This window comes from Hyperolius riggenbachi, chromosome 3 (genome assembly GCF_040937935.1).
Source record: "Hyperolius riggenbachi isolate aHypRig1 chromosome 3, aHypRig1.pri, whole genome shotgun sequence".
NCBI classification, from domain to species: Eukaryota; Metazoa; Chordata; class Amphibia; order Anura; family Hyperoliidae; genus Hyperolius; species Hyperolius riggenbachi.
The window spans coordinates 388,203,586-388,224,447 of NC_090648.1; the positions used below are offsets into that span (position 1 = coordinate 388,203,586).

The window sequence follows — 20,862 nt, forward strand, 5'->3', positions numbered from 1 at the left end:
TCTCCTCCCCCATGGGACAATGTGCGAAGTGCAAATCGCACAGAGTTGTGGCGAAGTACATTACGCAATTTGTCCCAAGTGAAAGGAGAGGTTTCTGGCAGCCCTGTGCATTAGGGTCTCTGGAAACCCGATGTTTGGTTTCACACTGCATATTGACATATCCGGTGGGTCGAGCCCGCCGCACCGTATCGTCCAAAACAGACCTTCAGGCAATACCACAAGAGTAGCATTCGGCCTAGTAATGAACTGCGTCGCCATAGACGAACATGACTTCTGGGCCGATCGATATTGCCACAGAAGCCACGCAGTAACGTAGGCATGCACTAGCGTTAAGTCAAGCACTTCCGGCGTAGGGGGGACCACAAAGTGTGACTTTCGCTAGGCATTTTGCCCTAACGCATCGCAGCAGTGTGAAATAGCACTGAGAGACCCTTGTGTGCCTACCGCTGTGTCTGCAGTTCCCTACTCTCTAATAGTGTACCTGCTTGTGGTACCTCTCAAAACACTCCCCTAGGCATAGGCCAGGCTGGTCAGGACAGGTGGGACAATAAACAGTGGTGTCACGCCTTATTCCAGCCCTGCTGCAGACACAACAACGTTTTCTTCGGATTCTGTGACCTAGGGTACTCGGAATTGGATAGGCGTAATGCCTTCCATGCAGCCGGCTAGTTGCAACTTGGGGTTGGGCCACGGCACCTCCTGGATACAGGAGTTCCATCACGATCTGTTTATGAAATTGAATAAACGATCCAGTTCTCCCAGCCTTACTGTAGAGAACAATGCTGTTGTAAATTGCCAATTGAATGAGGTAAAAAGACTTTTTTATACCAGCGTCTTGTTCTTCGGGCAACTAAATAGGGCGCTAACCTCTGGTCATTGAAGTCCACCCCTCCCATGTTAGTATTATACTCGTGGACGACAAGGGGTTTTTCAATGACCTCAGTTCGCCGTTGAATTTCAACTGTCGTGTCTGCGTGAATGGTAGACAGGAAGTAAACCTCCCTCTTGTCCTTCCATTTCACCGAGAGCAGGTTGTCAGCACACAAGGTGGCCCTCTGCCCCCGTTCAAGTCTGGTGGTAATGAGCCGGTGGGGGAAGCCCCGGCGACTAGGCCGCACGGTGCCACAGCATCGGATTTTTTCTATTTTTAAGTGCTGAAAGAGGGCCACACTTGTGTAATAATTATCCACAAAAAGATGGTACCCCTTCTGGAACAAGGGCGACACCAAGTCCCACACAACCTTTCCACTGCTCCCCAGGTAGTCAGGGCATCCGACCGGCTCCAATTTTGAGTCTTTTCCCTCATAGACCCTAAAATAAGATGTATAGCCTGTGGCCCTTTCACAGAGCTTATACAGTTTCACCCCATACCGGGCGCGCTTGCTTGGGATTTACTGTTTGATGCGAAGGCGCCCGGTAAACCGTATGAGGGACTCGTCTACGCAGATGTCCTGGTCAGGGGTATAAGCATCTGCAAATCTGGATGACAGGTGGTCTATAAGGGGTCGAATTTTGTGGAGCCGGTCAAAAGCAGGGTGGTCACTTCGATGACAGGTTTCGTTGTTATTGAAGTGCAGGAAGCGCAGGATGTTCTCAAATCGTGTCCTGGACATGGCAGCAGAGTACAGGGGAACATGATATGCTGGGTCCTTAGACCAATAAGACAGCAACACATTCTGCTTTACTAGTCCTGTGTGAAGAAGGCCCAAAAAAATTTTAATTTCGGAAACTTGGACTGGTTTCCACCGAAAAGGCTGGGCAAGGAACTTTTCCGGATTGGCGGTTATATATTGTGTGGCCTTACGGTTGGTCTCTGCCACAATTAAGTCTAAGAGATCCTGGGTGAAGGACAGATAGAAAAAGTCTATGGCCGATCCTAGATTATCTGTCTCCACCTGGACTCCAGACTGGGCTGTTAAAGGGGGAAGTACGCTTGCGGCGGAATCAGGGGATTGCCAATTTGGGTTTGCCAGCACCTCTGCTAAACTAGGGGTAGTACGGGCCCGTCTTCTTGGTGGCTGCGACTGGGATCTTACTGCACGTGCCACCGAACCAGTTTCAACTTCCATGCTGGTGCTCGCCACTTCACCAGGGTCTACGGAAGTACAAATTTGTGGGAGAGCTAGCGGGCACTCGGGCAAAGCTGCTGTTGGCTGGCACTACAGGATCCAAACACCCAGACGGACCATGTGCTCAAGACCCAAACAGTAGAAAAGTCCTTGAAATGGCAACAAAGAAAAGGAATGGTCTGGCACTATGGTTTAATTGTAGGCAACAATGACAAACACAAGATCTTCATGTGGTGAAGAACATGACACAATAAAGCAAACACAGCATTCATGTGTAAAATGTGTCATACCATGGTGGTTTGGTGGTGTCCGGGTGTGAAAGGGAGGCAGCAGGTGTGTGTGCCGGTAAGGTGCACGGCCTGACGACCGTTTCGTGTGGCAAACGCCAAACTTCTTCTGAGGCAAAGATGTGCAACAGATGTGGAGAGCATAGCGCGGTGTATAAGGGAGTGCGTAATGACGCGCTTCCGTGCTGCCGCTAAAGACCCACCCCTTCCGGAATTCCGTAATCACCCCGCTCCATACCGAAGAGAAGCTGGTGGAACGCATGGCCATTGTAGCGGTGACGCATGTACGCGTCATACATGTCGCTACTGGTGATTAACCAATAAGGACATGCGGAGTTCTTGTTGTGTACGGAGCGGCTAAACAAGCGCTCACTGTACACCACACTGGTTGTCATAGCAACCTCAGTCCTCCCCTGTCCGGCATGCGGGCAAAGAAGGGCAGAGACAAAAATGCCAGGCAAACCTGTAGAGAAAAGCACGCAGGTATATAGTGTGCTTGAAACAGGAAATGAATGCAAACATTTTCGCATACATTAAAGCTTATTAGCTTTTTAAAATAGCGGCCAGCGAACAAAGTTTGAGAGGAGCGGGGGAGGAACAAAGAAGATCAGAATGGGGTGGGAAAAGAGGAGAGGTCGTGTACCAAAGAGTGTGCGAACAGGTGAAGTGAAAGTGTGGAAAGAAAGAAAAAAGAAGGAAAAAGGGGAAAAAAAGGAAAGAAAAACCAAGGAAATTTGGTACACAAAAAGTGAGTGTTGTGTGGGAGCTATAGGACTGTCCCAAAAAGGAGAGACACATATTTATTCCCAGCATGGCATATCTCCTAAGAACATATAATGGGCAAAGCCCATATTAAACCACCCGGACACCACCAAACCACCATGGTATGACACATTTTACACATGAATGCTGTTTGCTTTATCATGTTCTTCACCACATGAAGATCTTGTGTTTGTCATTGTTGCCTACAATTAAACCAGAGTGCCAGACCATTCCATTTCTTTGTTGCCATTTCAGGGTCTACGGAAGTACTGGTTCCTAGGTCCAGGAGATGTTGTGCTGCTGGTGCCTGCCCCACCATGAAATCTCAGACCAGCACGAACACCACTCTGCTGCCCTTGAGGCCGATCCTGCGCCACCTGCGGTCCAACAACATGGGGTGTGGTACGCCTGGCTCTAGCCGGGACCTCAACCTCGTCATCACTATCAGTCAGTGAGCCACTGCTCAATTCAGGTTCAAACTCTGACCCGAAAGATTCGTCGAATAAGGCGTCCCAATCGTCCTCATCCGACTGGGCCATGTACCTGAGAACCTCATCATCGGAATACACCTTTCTTGCCATGGTGGACTGCTAAATTTAGGGGGTATTCCTCTGAGACTACCCAGAAAAAAAGAGCACCTACCTAGCAAAAGGGAGTATTTGAGAGGTAGAAAGCTGTGGTCACTGAGTTTTGATAAAAAAATAAATCAAAACTGAGGTTTACAGTGCCACAGCTATTGTACAGTGTTTTTTGCAGTGATCAGAAAAAAAATTCTGTCACTGCGGTGGGGCGGGCTGAACGAAAGTGCAGGCGAACGATCAGGCCTGATCTGGCAAACACTGCGTTTCTTTGTGGATCCTAGTGACCCTAATAGATCTGACTGCGAAAAGTAATGATCACTTACAGATACTATATAGTACCAATGTTGATTAGCGACAGTGATGACGCTAATTAGTGACTGTGGTGCAGTGGGCTGAGCACTAACTGACACAAAGGGGCCTAGCTAACTTGCCTAACTGCTAACACTAGTAAAAAGTGACAGTTTTCACTGATCACTGTTATAAGATCACTAGGATAGTGACGGGGGTGGTGGCGAGTGGGGAATCAGAGGCAATCCGAAACAATCACAGAGCAATCGCAGGCCAATCACAGGGCACTCAATTCACGGGCCAATCAAAGCCAATCACAGGCCAATCAAAGCCAATCACGGGACAATCAAAGCCGATCACGGGACAATCAAATATGTTGTCAGCACAATCAAATACAATGTCAGCACAAATACAATTACAGCACAATCAAATACAATGCACTGGGAAGGGGATTGAGGGGGGGGGGGGTGAGGGCGATCTAAGGGTGTGGGGGTTGATTAGGTGCCCGCACGGGGCAGACTGGGTCCTGATCTGGTGGGTGGCAGACACAGGGGGTGACGATAGGAGATCAGTGAGGGATTACAGGGGAGAATAGATGTAAACAATGCACTGGGGAGGTTATCAGGAGGGGAGGTCTGAGGGCAATCTGAGGGTCTGGGTGGGTGATCAGGTGCCCCCAAGGGACAGTTTAGGGTCTGCTCTGATTGGTGGTGGTGACAAGGGGTGATAGATGGGTGATAGACAGGTGATCAGTGGGTAAGGCAGCTATACAGCTGTATACAGTATACAGGGGGGTCTGGGAGTGGAGTCTGGGGGGATCTGAGGGTAGGGGGGGTGATCAGGGGACCCTAGGGGGCAGTTAGGGACCTAACCGAGGGGATAGCGTCGCTAGATAGTGACAGGGAGTGATTGATGGGTTTTATGGGGGTGCTTGGGTGCAAAATGTGGTGTGCTGGAGTGAGCAGGGGGGGTTCTGAGGGCTGGGGTGGGCGATCTGTGTGTGGCAAATTGTGTTTTTTTTTTTTTTTTTTACTTATCTATAGGCTGCCTGTCCTCTCTGATGGTCGCACGACGAGTGACCATCAGCGGAGGAGGCAGCCAGTATAATACACTTTGTTACAATAACAAAGTGTATTATACCTCTCCTATTGGCCTGATCGCGCTGTTTGAAACCCGCCGGCGCTGCTAATTGGCCGGCGGGTTGCGGGGCCAGATGCCGGCGGTAGATCGCGTCATTGCTGACGCGATCTCCGCCTAACCACGCCTGCCACCGCCAATGGGCGTACTGCGGTCGTTTAAGCCCAGCCCTTGCCGACGCCCATCGGCTTAAGGCGGTTGGCAAGTGGTTAAACCGCTTAAGAAGCACTGTCTCACTCTTTCTCAGCTGTTTTGGCTTTTGCTTACTTTTTAGGAAATGAATTGAATTTGGGAAGCTGTTTAGCAAGCTCATTTACATAGATAACAACTCTAGTTATTTTTTTTACTCTTGCTGTACTAGAAAATAAATTCAGAAGAAAAGTGGAAGAAGAAAGGTGGAAGAGCACTCATCTACAGGTCCTTCTCAAAAAATGTGCATATTGTGATAAAGTTCATTATTTTCTGTAATGTACTGATAAACATTAGACTTTCATATATTTTAGATTCATTACACACAACTGAAGTAGTTCAAGCCTTTTATTGTTTTAATATTTATCTAAAAAAATTAGCATATCATGAAAAGCTTCTCTAAACGAGCTATTAACCTAATCATCTGAATCAACTAATTAAACTCTAAACACCTGCAAAATATTCCTGAGGCTTTTAAAAACTCCCAGCCTGGTTCATTACTCAAAACCGCAATCATGGGTAAGACTGCCGACCTGACTGCTGTCCAGAAGGCCATCATTGACACCCTCAGGCAAGAGGGTAAGACACAGAAAGAAATTTCTGAACAAATAGGCTGTTCCCAGAGTGCTGTATCTAGGCACCTCAGTGGGAAGTCTGTGGGAAGGAAAAAGTGTGTCAGAAAACGCTGCACAACGAGGTGACTGGAGCCTGAGGAAGATTGTGGAGAAGGACCGATTCCAGACCTTGGGGGACCTGCGGAAGCAGTGGACTGAGTCTGAAGTAGAAAGATCCAGAGCCACCGTGTACAGGCGTGTGCAGGAAATGGGCTACAGGTGCAGCATTCCCCAGGTCAAGCCACTTTTGAACCAGAAACAGTGGCAGAATCGCCTGACCTGGGCTACAGAGAAGCAGCACTGGGCTGTTGCTCAGTGGTCCAAAGTACTTTTTTCGGATGAAAGCAACTTTTGCATGTCATTCGGAAATCAAAGTGCCAGAGTCTGGAGGAAGACCGGTAGTGGCTGGATAGTGTACTGGTTAAGGGCTCTGCCTTTGACATGGGAGACCAGGGTTCAAATCCTGGCTAGGGTCAGTACCTATTCAGTTAGGAGTTCAAGGCAAGACTCCCTAACACTGCAGGGTGGCCTCTTGAGCGTGCCCCAGTGGCTGCAGCTCTTGAGCGCTTTGAGTCCAACAGGAGAAAAGCGCTATACAAATGTTCGGATTATTATTATTATTATTATTAAGACTGGGGAGAGGGAAATGCCAAAATGCCTGAAGTCCAATGTCCAGTACCCACAGTCAGTGATGGTCTGGGGTACCATGTCAGCTGCTGGTGTTGGTCCACTGTGTTTTATCAAGGGCAGGGTCAATGCAGCTAGCTATCAGGAGATTTTGGAGCACTTCATGCTTCCATCTGCTGAAAAGCTTTATGGAGATGAAGATTTAATTTTTCAGCATGACCTGGCACCTGCTCACAGTGCCAAAACCACAGGTAAATGGTTTACTGACCATTGTATTACTGTGCGCAATTAGCATGCCAACTCTCCTGACCAGAACCCCATAGAGAATCTGTGGGATATTGTGAATAGACAGTTGAGAGACACAAGACCCAACACTCTGGATGAGCTTAAGGCTGCTATCGAAGCATCCTGGGCCTCCATAACACCTGAGCAGTGCACAGGCTGATTGCCTCCATGCCACGCTACATTGAAGCAGTCATTTCTGCAAAAGGATTCCCGACTAAGTATTGAGTGCAAGCAGAAGAAGACAGGAGGTTGGCACTACAGCGGCAAGCATATACCACTCAACACTAGGACTTGCAGTAGATGTATGAGGACCTCAGGTTTACCTCTTCTTAACACTCTGTTTGCGTGCTCAAGCTTGAGGTTCTGATGACAAGCAAATTAAGAAAATCGGAAAGCTGGCACTGCTGCAGGTGTTCAATTTATTGCTACAACATCATAAAGTGCAAATGTGCAATTGTACAACATCAAGTTAAATTGCAATTGGTGAAGCACATACCCTGTGAGAAGAGGCGTGGGTGGTGGTGGGTGCTGGGCACTGGATGCCTGACGGCCGTTTCGCGCTGAACAGCGCTTCCACGGAGGCTACAACCATGTGGGCAATGGCTTCTAGTTTTAGATCATCCAGAGCCGGCGTATGACGTCACTTCCGGTGGTAGCGCCGCCCATACGTCCGCAACGTGTGCGCGTACGTATTGACGCATGTACGTCATTGTGCGACACACACGTATATAATTACGCATGGCGCCAGTAATGTATGCGTGTCCATTGGATACATGCGTACTGCATTATTATGCATGGCGCATGCGTAAAAATAGTGCCATCAAAGAAGGAAAAGAAGCTCCCTCTAATGGCCAAAAATGAGTATGGCATAGCTCAGTTACATCCACACCTTAGGCTAGAAGGATAGAGGGGAAGAAAAGAGGGAAAGAAAAGAACATGAATACAACGCACAAAAAGAAGGAAAGAAAAAGCATATAGTACAGCTAGACGATCAGGAGATCCTGAATGGGTGAAAGTTAGTGGATTACCCTTGGTGTCAATGTGAACTGAATTGTGCCTATATAAAAAATCTTTCTTTGGACGAGGTGGGAGAGTAGATGAATCAATGGTTTTATACCACGCTCTACAGTAATAACAACAAAAGGGACCATCAAAAAGTCATTGAATTAATGACATACATGTACCTGAGGCAGACAAAGGGGGGAAGGGGAGGAAGGGAAGGGTCCAGGGATAAGGGAGGGGATAAGGAATTTCAAGGGTCCAGAAAGCAGGATAAATCTGTGTGGTTATTAAGACCCAAAGGTCCCATAGCTTCTGATTGTAAAATCAGCATTGCTTCTTCCCTTTTCAGTCGTTTCTCCCTATCACCACCTCTCGACAAGGGCGGGACATGAATAATTCCTGCAAACTCTGTCAGCCTCAGGTACACTCAGCCAACTAAAAACATCTCATTAGCCAATCAGTTTAAACTAATGGCCACCAATAAATCTACCCGAAAGCATGAGCGGTCCTGAGGGGAACAGCCAAATATAAGAAGTGACCTACTATCCAAAAGCTGGTGATGTAGATCTCCCGCAGCAGCACGGCACGGATCAATGAAGGCATATCGTAGAATGGTTAGCTGACTGTGACGTCAAGCGGAGGGAGGAGAAGCGCCATGTCAACCAATGAAATATGAGAATGGCCGCCCTCCAATGCCTGCTCATGAAAGAAACCGCAAGCACGCACACCAGACACTCAGCGTGATGACTCCCACCATTGCCACAGTAACCCATACACAAGAGTTAAACAAAAACACTGCTGCCTGCAAGACACTGCCTGCAAGACACTATGTGCAGACAAAGCTATACACAGCCCCATGAGGCAGCTCGCAGCATACATGCATGAATAGCATATATTCAGCTGCCCCAATCACGACTGCCCCAGCATTCAATGTCATGCTTTAAACTGATTGACTAACGAGAAACTTTGTTACTATATAAGCTTGTGCAGTTGAAGTTTTTAGTGAGGCTGGGCGGCTTGAGAAAGAGCTATATCATCTCAAAACGGTGGGCTGTCGCCGCCATGGCCTATGTTGACTGCCTTTTATGTCATTTTAATGGCATTCAAATAAAGAGCTAGTCTTTTTACTGCTACTTTGGTGTGGTGCCAGCCTCTCTGCATAAATTGTACTAGAAAATAGAAAGGGACTTTTCTTAGTAGGGTATGTGCACCCTTTGTATGTCACTTCAGATATGCTTTAAGTGTTAGTTTTATGTAAAAAAAAAAAAAAGCTATGCATATTTTTTTATGCTTCAAAAGTTTTTATTTTTTCCTTGGTTTCTTGTCTTATAGGTCCAAATAGCAACCTTGTTGCAGCTAAAGGGTTCCCAAACAGATCCCGAACAGCTGGAGAGGCTACAGTCTATGATTTCTCAAAAGAACAGTGAAATAGAAAAACTACTTATGAAAGTGCGGCAACTGGAAAAATATCAGGTTTGTGTGTGGGGGAATTGAGGCTCTATTTTAGCTTAGGACAACCAATGTGACATGTTACATGAGATAGACATGTGTATACAGTATGTATAGTGCCAAGCACACAAACTAGGCTGTGTTCTATTTTTTTCCTGAAAGAGTTAAACATCAGGTATGCAAGTGACAGTTTCTGTCCAGGTCAGACTGGGTCAGACTATCGCATAACCCTTACTAATAAGTAATTACAGCCATAAATCACTTTCCTGTCAGTACATGGCTTCTGAAAGCAGAACAGATTAAAAGGGTCAATAATTTATAGATTTGAGCTCTGGCATACTTCAATGAAGGTGTCATTGAGTAGAGACAATGAAACAGTCTTTTAACCACTTCAGCCTTCAGTGTCGTTTCACCTTATGCATCCGAGCAACTTTCATCTCCCATTCATTCGCCAATAACTTTATCACTACTTATCACAATGAAATGTTATCTATCCACCACCATTTAGGCTTTCTTTGGTGGTACATTTTGCTAAGAATTATTTTATATCCATTTTAACAGGAAGATATTGAAAAAAATCATTATTTCTCAGTTTTCGGCCATTATAGTTTTAAAATATGTGCTACCGTAATTAAAACCCATGTATTTTATTTTCCCATTTGTCCAGATTATTGCACCGTTTAAATTATGTCCCTATCACAATGTATGGCGCCAATATTTTATTTGGAAATAAAGGTGCATTTTTTCAGTTTTGCATCCATCACTTATTACAAGCCCATAATTAAAAAAATGACAGTGCTATACCTTACTACATACATATTTAAAAAAAGTCAGTCCCTAAGGTAACAGTTTATGTAAAAAAACATTTATTGTATATTTATTTTTTTAACAAAAAAATAGTTGTGTACCTATCGGAGTGTGGGAGGTAAGGGACTAATTTTAAAAGTAAAAAAAAAAGTCATTATCTGGAAATTTTTATATGCAATTTTACTATTTGGCCACAAGATGTCCCACTTCTAAATGCGTAGTATTACTACGCACTACAGAAGTGATGTGAAGATGAGACAGTAGGGGCTTTGTGAAAGACGGAGCCATCTCTTTCACAGTGTCTGTCTTTCATACGGGGACTTAGATCAATGAATGGGAACTTGGTTCCCATTCATTGATCTCCGGGCTAATGGAAGGCGGCAGGAGCACGATCGCGCGCCCCAGGCAGCAACAGCAGTGTAACCTATCTGGACGGATATTTAAATGGCAGATGAAATTCAATGCTGAAAAATGTAAAGTCATGCATTTTGGTCTTACCAATGGGTCTAGCACCATACATAATAAATGGAATACAGATGGGGACATCAAACTTGGAGAAGGACTTAGGAGTACTTATCGACAACAAGTTAAATAATCATATTCAATGCCAAGCCCCTGAAGCTAAAGCTAATAAAATTTTGGGGTGCATTAAAAGGGAAATAAAAACTCGAGATGCTAGCATAATATTGCTCCTGTTCAACTCTCTAGTAAGGTCACATCGGAAATATGGAATTCAGTTCTGGGCACCACATTACAGGAAAGATATTGCAGTTTTAGAGCAGGTGCAGAGACGAGCAACAAAATTGATACGAGGGATGGAAAGTCTCACTTACCAAGAAAGGTTAGATAAACTGGGTTTATTTACTGTAGAGAAAAGACGCCTTAGAGGGGCTCTAATTAAAATGTATAAATACATCAGAGGGCAATATAAAAGCTTGGCGGGTCAGCTTTTTGTCCCTAGGCCTTCACAAAGGACTAGAGGACATGATCTACGCATGGAGGAAAAACGTTTTAGCCATTTATTTAGGAAAGGGTTCTTTACAGTAAGAGTGATTCAGATGTGGAATGCGTTGCCACAGGAAGTAGTTTGGCAAATTCTATATCTGCATTTAAAGGGGGCTTAGATGCTTTCCGTGAGATGAAAGACATCCATGGCTATAATTACTAGGTAATGCCTAATGATGTTGATCCAGGGATTTTATCTGATTGCCATCTGGAGTCGGAAAGGAATTTTTTCCCTTTTGGGGCTAATTGGACCATGCCTTGAAAGAGTTTTTCGCCTGCCTCTGGATCAACAGGGATATGTGAGAGAGCAGGCTGGTGATGTACTTTGTTTTCTGGTTGAACTCGATGGATGTATGTCTTTTTTTTAACCCAAATAACTATGTAACTATGATTAGGTGGTTAAAGGAAAGAAAATGGATAATCGCAACTTTGCTCAGCAAGCCATTTTACATTTGTTGCCATCAGTTTGCTCTTTCCACTATGGCAAATTGTGCACATCTTCTTCCCTTTATGCAAGAACTTGGCCAATATGGCCCTGAACTCGATATTGTAATCTTTTAGTTCCATTAAAAATCTTGAGCAACGGTTGTTTCCTAATTTCCTAAAGTTTCCATCATGAGTTTGATACATAATGAGAAATTTAGAGAAATTGTGTGTTCCTTTGTCCTTTTTATTCCTCTCAACCCCCCCCCCCCCTCTTTCTTTAGCGCTGATGTGTCCTTGCTGCTTCTTTTATTTAGGCACTCTGTTTTACCTTCTAAATATTTTAGTCTGAGAAACAAAGGAAAATTTCATAATATTTCCCAAAACCAATGTTACAAATGCACACTAGTACATTTGACTTCTCCTACCTTTTGTCAATGGCGACAATAGAGGGAGCAATGTCAAGCATGATGTGGGTTGTCTAATAAAGAGTAGTGATGATCAATGAGATGCAAATATCTCTGAGTTTATGCAAATGTATGCAATGTTTATGCAAATATATGCAGTTTGAAAATGGACCAATCAATTTAAACCTTTACCATTTATGCCGCCTGGACATGATTGTCACGTCTAGGCGGCTGCTGCTGTGCTGCAGCGTGCGATCGGGCACACTTCTGTGCCGCCCCCCGGTAGCCCGGAGAGCAATGAATGGGAACATAGTCCCCGGCAGAAAAACCAGCAGCTTCTTATCAGAGGCCACGGTCATTCTGACAAAAAAAAAGTTTCCATCCTCCATATGCTTCCTGGAAGCGAGCGCTTCGCTTCCAGGGCTAAAAAAAAAAAATTCACTGTGGCCAAATAGTAAAACTACATCCACATACCTTTTTTTATAAAATAAACCCACATTATTACATTTAAAACTGTTTACCTCCCACACCAAAAATTACCCAAACAAAATTTGTAATGAAAAAAAAATTACAAGAAAAAAACAGTTACCTAAGGGTCTGAACTTTTTTAATATGCATATGAAGAGGGTATATTGCGAACATTTTTTAAATTATTAGCTTGTAAATGGTGAAGGACACAAAACTGAAAAATGCACCTTTATTTCCAAGTAAAATATTGGCGCCATACATTGTGATGGGGACAAATGGGCAAATATAATACATAGGTTTTAATCATGTATTATTTTAAAGCTGTAATGGCCGAAAACTGAGAAATACATTTTTCCATTTTTTTTCTTAATATTCCTGTTTAAAATGCATTTAGAAAAAATATAGATCAATTCATTGTGATAATTAGTGATAAAGTTATTAGCGAATGAATGGGAGGTGAAAATTGCTCGAATGCATAAGGTGAAATATACCCGCGGGCTGAAATGGTTAAATATATGCAGTTTGAAAATGTACCAATCAATTTTAAACAGGTTTAAATTGATTGGTCCATTTTCAAACTGCATATATTTGCATAAAAATGTGCATAAACTTGGAAATATTTGCATCTCATTGATCATCCCTAATAAAGCGCTTCCTCACTAATTAAGCCTTCTTAGATCACAAAGTTAAAGGAAACCAGAAACATTAACTCCTAAAGATTTGATACGTGGGACTTCCTCTAGCCCCATAAGCTCGCCTGAGTCCAACGCTATCCTCCCGCTGTCTGCCGTTCAGTTGCAATCAGTCCCGGTAACAGGTTCAGTCACGTCTGTCCAGGTCTACTGTGCATGTGTGGGAGGTCCGTCCGACTGAGCCTGTTACCAGGGCTGATTGCCGCTGAGATGCAGACCGTGGGACTCAGTCGAGCTTATGGGGCTGGAGGAAGCCCCGGGTAAGTATCAGACCTATAGAAGTTAACGTCTCTAGTACACTTTAAAACTAAACGGATGCTTGCAGCTACAGTCTGATTTTTTTTTTTGCAAAGTTTCATTGAAAAAAGACTTCTATCCATCAAGTGCAACCAGAAAAGGTTAAAGAAAAATTGTCCTGAACCCGCACCTACCCCAGTTAATCCAGGGGAAGGCAACAAACTTTATAAAGTCATGGCCAATAAGGGAAAAATTCCTTCCAAATTCCAGATGGCAGTTGGATAAGTATTGTAGTAGGTAGATAAAGGTAGAGAAACCGGCACTGCATTTTAGGCTCATTTATTCAAATATGTAGAAAAAATTAGAATCATCTTGTGTACATGCGTACAAGCATACAAAAATTAAAAAAACACATACCCTTTGGGGGAAGGTGACATGGATTGGTAGTTGGTGGATTTCACACCGTTTCACACTATGGGCTTGATTCACAAAGCGGTGCTAACTGTTAGCACGCCTGTGAATACGCCCTTAGCACGCCAAAAAGAGCTTTTCGCGCGCTAATTTGCACGCGAACCGTATAAACTTTACGCACACAGAGTGCAGGGCGCTCCGCGCGAAGTGCACATTAAAGCCTATGGGACTTAGCGCGCGCATAGGAATTTGCGCGCGCAAAACTTTGCGCGCAGTACTTAGCGTGCGATCTGATTGAGAAATCCGGTGCTAACCTACTTGGCACCCTGGTTAGCGCGCCTAAAGACTTTAGACGTGCTAAGTAGGTTAGCACCGCATAGTGAATCAAGCCCCATATGCGCTTCTACGGAGGCTGCAAAGCGGGGTCTCAAGGTTAGCTTCATTTAAAGCCCACTGATCTTGGCAAACGCAGTTTTAGCCCCGCCCATCTATTTCCTGCTTCCTCCGTGTTGCTCTGAAGCGCTTCAGACTGTTACCATGGAAGCAGGGGGCTCCCTGGTGTACGTCATCATGCCAGCCTGTATTAGGTGGCAGCCGTCGCATGTATTGCGGATGCTTGTAAGTGTGGGATACCATAGCCGCACTTAGGCGGCATCTTGTGTCCAAAAATGGAACTGCAACTCCACGACATACAGCATATAGGCAATAGAAAATGAAGGGGGAGGTTGTAAAACCAAGTGAATAAAAATTAGATCAAGAGTGAATAAAAGTGAAATAAAAGTGGAATGAGAGAAATCAAGGTGAAAAAGCTATGTTATGTAGAAACGCAGAATTGGTATTAAAAAGGTGTAGAAACCGAACCGTGAATATAAAACAAACATAAAATTACCCATTTGTGTATATCATGTGTGTTGCAGGTGCCACTTGGCACAAAGTGGGTGTATAGGGGAGTGAGATACTAAGAATTCCATATGGAATATAATTGTGCTAGTACGTGGTAGTGACTATCATATCACATAAAACCTATTTCATGGGGCCCCCTCTCTGCACTCCCTGTTTCTGGGATAGAGGTGGGGTCCCATCCGAAAAGGATGAGCGTTTAAATAGGGGAGGGAAAGGAGCTATATAGGGCCACCACTACTTTAAATTCAAAGCATGTCAGATGCAACCTATGTTAGTGTTACAGTAAAGCAAAGAAAAAAAAGGGGGGATAAAAAAGTCCCATATTTTTATATATGGAGAAAGGATAGCCATGCATGGACCGACTGTCAATCACGACTGCATGGCTGCTATCTTCATCAAGGGTCCAAGAAACACGAGAGGCCTGTGTGATCATTCAGCCCTAAAGGCCCCATTGCATCAGTCCTCAAGATTAGTAGAGCTTCTTCGCGTTTCAGAATTTTTTCTCGATTGCCTCCTCTAGATGGAGGTTGAACGTGTACTAGACCTGCAAAGTTTAAAGTGTTTGGGTCACTTCTGTGATCCGTTCTTATGTGCTCTATGACTCGAGGTGAGCCTTTGCCTGAGGATATTGAATTGAAATCTGGTTGAACTCGATGGACGTATGTCTTTTTTCAACCAAAATAACTATGAAATGTTCCCTAAATCTCTCACTAAGCATTCTTGTTGTTTCTCCTATGTAGAACATACCGCAGGGGCACCACAGGGCGTAGACCACAAATTTCGTTTTTGCACGTAAAAAAGGCCCGTAACTGGCGTGAGACGGGGCCCAATCGCACTTGCGTCACCGTCGCCAATTGTCCGCAGGATTTACATCGGCCGCATCTGTGGTTTCCCTGTGGTTGCCCCCTGCGGAGCCAGTCACTACCATCTGGTGAGGTAAACTCACTCCTACTTATTAAAGAGCCCACTGTCGGTGACTTCCTCATGGAGAAAAGGGGACCTCCCTCTGCAATTCCTTTCAAAAGTGGGTCTCTCAATAAGATGTCCCAGTTTCTCTTAACAGTCTCCTTAATAACATCTGTCATACTCGTATGCTCAAAGGAAAAAGGGACTTTTTTGTCCCCTACATGAGTTCCCTCTTTCTTAACCCTTCTGTGCAACAAAGAACATCTGTCCTGGGCTTGTGCTTTCCTGTACGCTGTTTGAATGGTCTCTGGGTCATATCCCGTCTCATAGCCTAGAGCTATTCTCATCGGAATACGTATTTACATCAACATCTTGACTGGACATAGTGGACATCACTATGTGTTCTAGCCTAAAACAGAAGTAATGACTTGCAACTGAGCACAAAAAGGGGCAGAGGGAAAAAGAAGGCAAAAACAAAAGAGGAAGGCCAAACAGACCAGATATACCACGGGAACCCCAAAAGGAGGAAGAACTGGTCTTAGGGAGGCATGATGAACAACCGTTGGAGATCTTGAACTTGTCAGGAGAGGATCTACCGGATGGAACTATAACCCTGTTACAAAGAGGTCTAAACTACTCACAAATAATTTTGATTTTGCAAGATTCAAGATTGACCTGTATAAAAATGTGAGACGTCTAAACATACAATTGCAATATGCCAAAAAAGAGAATCAGAATCGTTTATTTCGCCAAGTACAACGGGGGTTGTACCCGGAATTGTTTTTGGCTCATACAGGGTCGGTGATGGTACAACACAAACATGCGATCCTACAACACATACAATCAGGTACAGTAAGTACAAAGTAAGCATTACCTATATATACATACAAGAGGAAGCACAGAAAAGAGGTGAAATTATGGGGTGGGGTACCACCACAGTGAGCCCCCTTGGGTTTAGCCCGAGCATTCATTGGGATCGCCAAGATGCTATAAACTTAGAGATTTTAAAAGAACTGGAGAAGAATGTCCAGGATGAGGAAAAAAGGCAAGAATCGCCTCTTAAGGCAGACCAGAAAGAACTAACAATCTCTACTACTCCTCCGTTCAGACCCTGTAAATCTGTAGCACCGTTCCCAGTTCAACCTGAGTCAGGTATGGACATATTTCCAAAAACGGTCGAAGAAGAAATGAAAGCAGTTATATATCCTAAGGCTAAGCCAAACATTTCAGATAAGGAAAATAAAGCATTGAAATGGCTAAGATCGTGACCAGACCTGCAGGTGAAAAGGTCGGACAAAAGAGGGGTTATCGTCATAATGTCTGCAATACAGTACAAGGAGGAAGCCCTTAGACAGGAGATAGGAGAGTCTACCAACCACTCTCGGGGGACCCAACGAGACATCATGTGGCTCTCTTGAGATCCCTCCTGAGAAAGGGGGTTGAGAGGGGCATATTGACATCATACCTGGTGAATAGTCTCTTGCCATCCCATCCTGTTAAGCCTATATGGTATCATATCCCCAAGATTCACAAGTCCCGGACCAGCCCTCTGGGTCGACCGATTGTCTCTGGCATCGGTTCAACCACGGAGAGGCTGTCCAGGTATCTGGACCATGTCCTTAGACCCCTTTTGGACATAATCCCTTCCCATCTTGCAGATTCTTTAGATGTCCTAAAGGGTCTTGAGAACCTTAAATGGCATGAAGGGGACTTGTTAGGTACCATTGGCGTGGAGAGTTTATATAGCCGGATACCCCACGAGCTGGGACTTAAAGCGGTCAAACATTTTTTGGATAAAACTGACCAAAATGATGACTACAAGGCGTATGTATATAAATGTTTAGATTTTGTCTCCTGTACATACGCCAATATTTTTCTGGCATGGTGGGAGGAGCTCCATGTCCATTCGGAGCTCAACCCATTTAGGGGGCATCTCAGGATGTGGTCCAGGTACATGGACGACATCCTGGTGTTCTGGTCCGGGACTCGTGAATCATTTTAAAACTTTATGATTTACATTAATAATAATGATGTCAATATGGCCTTCACGTCAGTCCTGGACACCAAGAGAGTTGCCTTTTTAGACCTAGAACTAGATGTACAAGATAGGTTGATATCAAAGGGATATAGGAAACCTACGGCCTCTAATTCCTTATTGCATAGACAGAGCTTTCACCCCCAACATGTCACACGAGCCCTACCTTTCCTCAGACTGCGCAGGAACAATGAATGCGACGATGACTTTCGACAACAGTCGGAGAAACTGGGTATGAGGCTGTTAGACGGGATATGACCCAGAGACCATTCAAACAGCGCACAGGAAAGCACAAGCCCGGGTCAGATGTTCTTTGCTGCACAGAAGATGCAAGAAAGATGGAACTCATGTAGGGGACAGAAGAGCCCCTTTTTTTCCTTTGAGCATACGAATATGACAGAAGTTATTATAGTGACTGTTGAGGAACTGGAACATCTTATTGAGAGACCCACTTTTAAAAGGAATTGCATAGGGTGGTCCCCTTTACTCCATGAGGAAGTCACCGACAGTGGGCTCTTTAACCGCTTGCCGACCGCCCCTAGCCGATGGGCGGCGGCAAAGACTGGGCCTAAACGACCGCAATAGGCCCATCGGCGGAGGCGGCGGCGACAGGCGTGGTTATGCGGCGATCGCGTCATTCGTGACGCGATCAGCCGCCGGCGACTGGCTCCGCCCCCCTCGCACTGTAACCCGCCGGCCGTTCGGAAGCGCCGGCGGGTTACTAGCACCCGGATCGCCGCACGTACAGTGTATAATAGGCTTTGTAATGTATACAAAGCCTATTATACTGGCTGCCTCCTGCCCTGGTGGTCCCAGTGTCCGAGGGACCACCAGGGCAGGCTGCAGCCACCCTAGTCTGCACCCAAGCACACTGATTCCCCTGCCCCCTGATCGCCCACAGCACCCCTCAGACCCCCCCCCTGCCCACCCCCCAGACCACTCCCCAGACCACTGTTAGCACACAATCACCCATCAATCACTCCCTGTCACTTTCTGTCAACGCTATTTTTTTTTAACCCTAAACTGCACCCTGCTCCCTCCTGATAACCCCCCCACCCCTCAGATTCTCCCCAGACCCCCCCCCCCCCCCCACCCCTGTGTACTGTATGCATCTATCCCCCCGATCACCTGCCAATCACCTATCAATCACCCCCTGTCACTGCCACCCATCAATCAGCCCCTAACCTGCCCCTTGCGGGCAATCTGATCACCCACCCATACCAATCGATCGCCCGCAGATCCGACATCAGATCACCTTCCAAGTGCAGTGTTTACATCTGTTCTCTACCCTAAACACCCACTAATTACCCATCAATCACCCCCGATCACCACCTGTCACTGTTACCCATCAGATTAGACCCTAATCTGCCCCTTACGGGCACCCAATCACCCACCCACACGCTCAGATTGCCCTCAGATCCCCCCTTATCAATTCGCCAGTGCATTATTTACATCTGTTCTTCCCTGTAATAACCCACTGATCACCTGTCAATCACCCATCAATCACCCCCTGTCACTGCCACCCATCAATCAGCCCCTAACCTGCCCCTTGCGGGCAATCTGATCACCCACCCACACCATCAGATTGCCCCAGACCTACCCTCAGATCACCTCCAAAGTGCATTGTTTACATCTGTTCTGCCATCTAATCACCCACTGATCACCCATCAATCAGCCCCTGTCACTGCTACCCATCAGATTAGACCCCTATCTGCCCCTAGGGCACCCAATCACCCGCCCACACCCTCAAAACGCCCTCAGACCCCAGTGCACTGCCAGTGCATTGCTTGCATCTATTTCCCCCCTCTAATCACTCTTGAGACACCCATCAATCACCTCCTGTCACCCCCTAGCACACCTACCCATCAGATCAGGCCCTAATTTGCCCCGTGTGGGCTCTTGATCACTCGGCCAAACCCTCAGACCCCCTTCCAATCACCTCCCCAGTGCATTGATTGCATCTATTTTCCCCTCTAACCACCCCCTGAGACACCCATCAATTACCTCCTGTCACCCCCTAGCACCCCTATCTATCAGATCAGGCCCAGTACAACCTGTCATCTAAGAGGCCACCCTGCTTATGACCGGTTCCACAAAATTTGCCCCCTCATAGACCACCTGGCATCAAAATTTGCAGATGCTTATACCCCTGAACAGTCATTTTGAGAAATTTTGTTTCCAGACTACTCACGGTTTTGGGCCCGTAAAATGCCAGGGCAGTATAGGAACCCCACAAGTGACCCCATTTTAGAAAAACGACACCCCAAGGTATTCTGTTAGGTGTATGACGAGTTCATAGAAGATTTTATTTTTTGTCAACAGTTAGCGGAAATTGATTTTTATTGTTTTTTTTCACTAACTTGTGACAAAAAATAAAATCTTCTATGAACTCACCATACACCTAACGGAATACCTTTGGGTGTCTTCTTTCTAAAATGGGGTCACTTGTGGGGTTCCTATACTGCTCTGGCATTTTAGGGGCCCTAAACCGTTAGGAGTAGTCTAGAAAACAAATGCCTCAAAATGACCTGTGAATAGGACGTTGGGCCCCTTAGCGCACATAGGCTGCAAAAAAGTGTCACACGTGGTATCGCCGTACTCCGGAGAAGTAGTATAATGTGTTTTGTGGTGTATTTTTACACATACCCATACTGGGTGGGAGAAATCTCTCTGTAAATGGACAATTGTGTTTAAAAAAAAATCAAAAATATGTCATTTACAGAGATATTTCTCCCACCCACCATGGTTATATGTAAAAATACACCACAAAACACATTATACTACTTCTCCTGAGTACGGCGATACCACATGTGTGACACTTTTTTGCACCCTAACTGCGCTAAGGGGCCCAAAGTCCAATGAGTACCTTTAGGATTTCAAGGGTCATTTTGCGGCATTTGGTTTCCAGACTACTCCTCACGGTTTAGGGCCCCTAAAATGCCAGGGCAGTATAGGAACCCCACAAGTGACCCCATTTTAGAAAGAAGACACCCCAAGGTATTCTGTTAGGTGTATGATGAGTTCATAGAAGATTTTATTTTTTGTCACAAGTTAGCGGAAATTGATTTGTATTGTTTTTTTTTTTGTTTTTTTTTCACAAAGTGTCATTTTCCGCTAACTTGTGACAAAAAAAAAAATCTTCTATGAACTCACCATACTCCTAACAGAATACCTTGGGGTATGGTGAGTTCATAGAAGATTTTATTTTTTGTCACAAGTTAGCGGAAATTTACACTTTGTGAAAAAACACAATTAAAATCAATTTCCGCTAACTTGTG

General features: G+C 45.2%; 1 protein-coding gene across 4 annotated transcripts in view; it reads left to right on the forward strand.

Moving 5' to 3' along the window:
- Positions 1-20,862, forward strand: part of SPDL1 (spindle apparatus coiled-coil protein 1) — a 348,087-nt gene that overhangs the window by 191,843 nt on the left and 135,382 nt on the right. For all 4 annotated transcript variants that reach the window (XM_068277409.1, XM_068277407.1, XM_068277406.1 and 1 more), the window contains one exon: positions 9,174-9,314. In XM_068277409.1, coding sequence (XP_068133510.1) covers positions 9,174-9,314 — 141 coding nt within the window. The remainder of the gene's footprint in view (positions 1-9,173; positions 9,315-20,862) is intronic.